Below are 1,576 nucleotides of genomic sequence, written 5' to 3' on the forward strand. Positions count from 1 at the left end.
CTCAACAACAACAACAATCTCAAGCTGAAAGCCAACAACAGGACTCTGAGTCGGTAAGCAAGGGAAGCTCACACTCCAGTGGAAAGAGCAGCCAAAGTCAAAGCCAAGCTCAAGCTCAACAACAGGAACAATCTCAACAACAACAACAATCTCAAGCTGAAAGCCAACAACAGGACTCTGAGTCGGTAAGCAAGGGAAGCTCACACTCCAGTGGAAAGAGCAGCAAAAGTCAAAGCCAAGCTCAAGCTCAACAACAGGAACAATCACAAGAACAACAACAAGCTCAGCAACAACAACAATCTCAAGGTGAAAGCCAACAACAGGACTCTATGTCGGCAAGCAAGGGAAGCTCAGCCTCCAGTCAAAGCCAGGATCAAGCTCAAGAGCAACAACAATCTCAAGCTCAAAGCCAACAACAGGACTCTGTGTCGGTAAGCAAGGGAAGCTCAGCCTCCAGTCAAAGCCAGGCACAAGCTCAAGAGCAAAAACAATCTCAAGCTCAAATCCAACAACAGGACTCTGTGTCAGTAAGCAAGGGAAGCTCAGCCTCCAGTCAAAGCCAGGCCCAAGCTCAAGAGCAACAACAATCGCAAGCTCAAAGCCAACAACAGGACTCTATGTCGGCAAGCAAGGGAAGCTCAGCCTCCAGTCAAAGCCAGGCCCAAGCTCAAGAGCAACAACAATCTCAAGCTCAAAGCCAACAACAGGACTCTGTGGCAGTAAGCAAGGGAAGCTCAGCCTCCAGTCAAAGCCAGGCCCAAGCTCAAGAGCAACAACAATCGCAAGCTCAAAGCCAACAACAGGACTCTATGTCGGCAAGCAAGGGAAGCTCAGCCTCCAGTCAAAGCCAGGATCAAGCTCAAGAGCAACAACAATCTCAAGCTCAGCAACAACAACAATCTCAAGCTGAAATTCAACAACAGGAATCTATGTCGGCAAGCAAGGGAAGCTCAGCCTCCAGTCAAAGCCAGGAACAAGCTCAAGAGCAACAACAATCGCAAGCTCAAAGCCAACAACAGGACTCTATGTCAGTAAGCAAGGGAAGCTCACACTCCAGTGGAAAGAGCAGCCAAAGTCAAAGCCAGGCTCAAGCTCAACAACAGGAACAATCCCAAGAACAACAACAAGCTCAGCAACAACAACAATCTCAAGCTCAAAGCCAACAACAGGACTCTGTGTCGGTAAGCAAGGGAAGCTCAGCCTCCAGTCAAAGCCAGGCACAAGCTCAAAAGCAACAACAATCTCAAGCTCAAAGCCAAAAACAGGACTCTGAGTCGGTAAGCAAGGGAAGCTCACACTCCAGTGAAAAGAGCAGCCAAAGTCAAAGCCAGGCTCAAGCTCAACAACAGGAACAATCTCAACAACAACAACAAGCTCAACAACAACAACAAGCTCAGCAACAACGACAATCTCAAGCTGAAAGTCAACAACAGGAATCTATGTCGGCAAGCAAGGGAAGCTCAGCCTCCAGTCAAAGCCAGGAACAAGCTCAAGAGCAACAACAATCTCAAGCTCAAAGCCAACAACAGGACTCTGTGTCAGTAAGCAAGGGAAGCTCAGCCTCCAGTCAAAGCCA

The 1,576-nt window shown here is 48.5% G+C and overlaps 1 protein-coding gene across 1 annotated transcript; it reads left to right on the forward strand.

Annotated features, from left to right (window-relative positions):
- Positions 1–5: 5 nt before the first annotated feature.
- On the forward strand, positions 6–1,571 carry LOC128896173 (putative uncharacterized protein DDB_G0271606; the record flags this gene model as incomplete). Its single annotated transcript, XM_054159376.1, has 1 exon — positions 6–1,571. A coding segment is annotated over one exon (1,566 nt), but the record flags the coding sequence as incomplete, so codon positions are not given.
- Between the last annotated feature and the right edge of the window lie 5 nt (positions 1,572–1,576).

The sequence above is a fragment of the Hylaeus anthracinus genome, unplaced genomic scaffold (assembly GCF_026225885.1).
Source record: "Hylaeus anthracinus isolate JK02 unplaced genomic scaffold, UHH_iyHylAnth1.0_haploid 7577, whole genome shotgun sequence".
NCBI lineage: Eukaryota > Metazoa > Arthropoda > Insecta > Hymenoptera > Colletidae > Hylaeus > Hylaeus anthracinus.